The sequence below is a fragment of the Penaeus monodon genome, chromosome 23 (assembly GCF_015228065.2).
Source record: "Penaeus monodon isolate SGIC_2016 chromosome 23, NSTDA_Pmon_1, whole genome shotgun sequence".
Classification (NCBI taxonomy): Eukaryota; Metazoa; Arthropoda; class Malacostraca; order Decapoda; family Penaeidae; genus Penaeus; species Penaeus monodon.
The window spans coordinates 35,861,515-35,862,644 of record NC_051408.1 but is presented as its reverse complement, the minus strand read 5'-3'; the positions used below and the strand labels follow the sequence as shown (position 1 = coordinate 35,862,644).

Here is a 1,130-nt window from a genome sequence, read left to right as displayed (position 1 = left end):
AGCCTCACTTAAGTAAGATGTTCCTATCACCAGGAGGGAGGTTCCTGTTGCCCATCCCTTTGCCCTTTTTTTTTCCATGATGAAATGTTCCCATCATCTACTTCATGGCCAAATTTTTCATGATAAGATATCCTCATCACCCTGATCCAACAGGTTAAATGAGAAGCATTTTCACTTTACATAACTAACTAACTGCTGTTTCACAATTCAGATTGGCTGCATGAAAGTGATGTTGCAAGTGAGCTGCTCTCTACTGTCAGTAAGCTTTGTGTCAGAGCTGAATACTGTCAAGAGGCTGTTGATAATGGTGCTCTTGTTGTCATCAATGATATTCTAGTTTCATTCCCAGATCATGCAGTAAGTTACAAACTGGAATGTTTCTCCTTTGAAACTGTATTTTCATATTACTTTATCCTTTGTTATAGCATGTAACCATATTTGTAATACTGTAATGTACTGTATAGTCATTAAGGCTCAACAATAAGATTCTTCCGTGGATTATTATTTTTTGAAAATAAAAGTTTTATATGTAAAATAATATTGTAATATAAAGACAGAAAAAGAGTTTTCAATATATTCTGAGAGCAATAGTGATGGTACAGATGATTGAATATAAATGAGGCAGCAATGGAATGCTGAGGAGATAGTGAATGTAAATTTTTGGTCGTATTTTGGTTGTTTGGGGTTTTGTTGAGTATGAGTGATTTTAGCACCATCAAGGCAGATCTTGGAATAACACTCAATTGTAGGATGTACTTGATATTTGTATAAGGTTGAGGGCTGAAAGACCTACCTGTGAAATAGTTGCAAGCTCTGGAGAGAAAACCAAGTTTTGGGGATGCACATATAGGAGGGGCAATTATGTGAGGTATTTTAGATAAGGTTGGAAGCAACAGAATGTCCACATGTGGGAAAGAGTTGACAAGTTCCAAATCACCACCATTCATTATAACAGGTGGATATAGAGGGCAGTGGCTGTTTGAACTGTCTTATATTGATTAACCATGTTAACCCTATCTCACTGTTCAGTTGCTGTTACATCATGAGTGAGAAATGAAGCTAAGATGGTTCTTTTGAGAGGAGTGTTCTCACTGGCAACAAGTTCAGAATAAAAAAAAAAGTAGACAAGA

The 1,130-nt window shown here is 36.3% G+C and overlaps 1 protein-coding gene across 1 annotated transcript in view; it reads left to right on the top strand.

Annotated features, from left to right (window-relative positions):
- The window catches only part of LOC119588396 (armadillo repeat-containing protein 6-like), a gene marked incomplete at its 5' end in the record, with an annotated part of 1,751 nt that extends 1,301 nt beyond the window's left edge, over positions 1 to 450 (top strand). Inside the window, 1 exon segment of the mRNA XM_037937075.1 lies at positions 212 to 450. Coding sequence (XP_037793003.1) covers positions 212 to 432 — 221 coding nt within the window.
- Between the last annotated feature and the right edge of the window lie 680 nt (positions 451 to 1,130).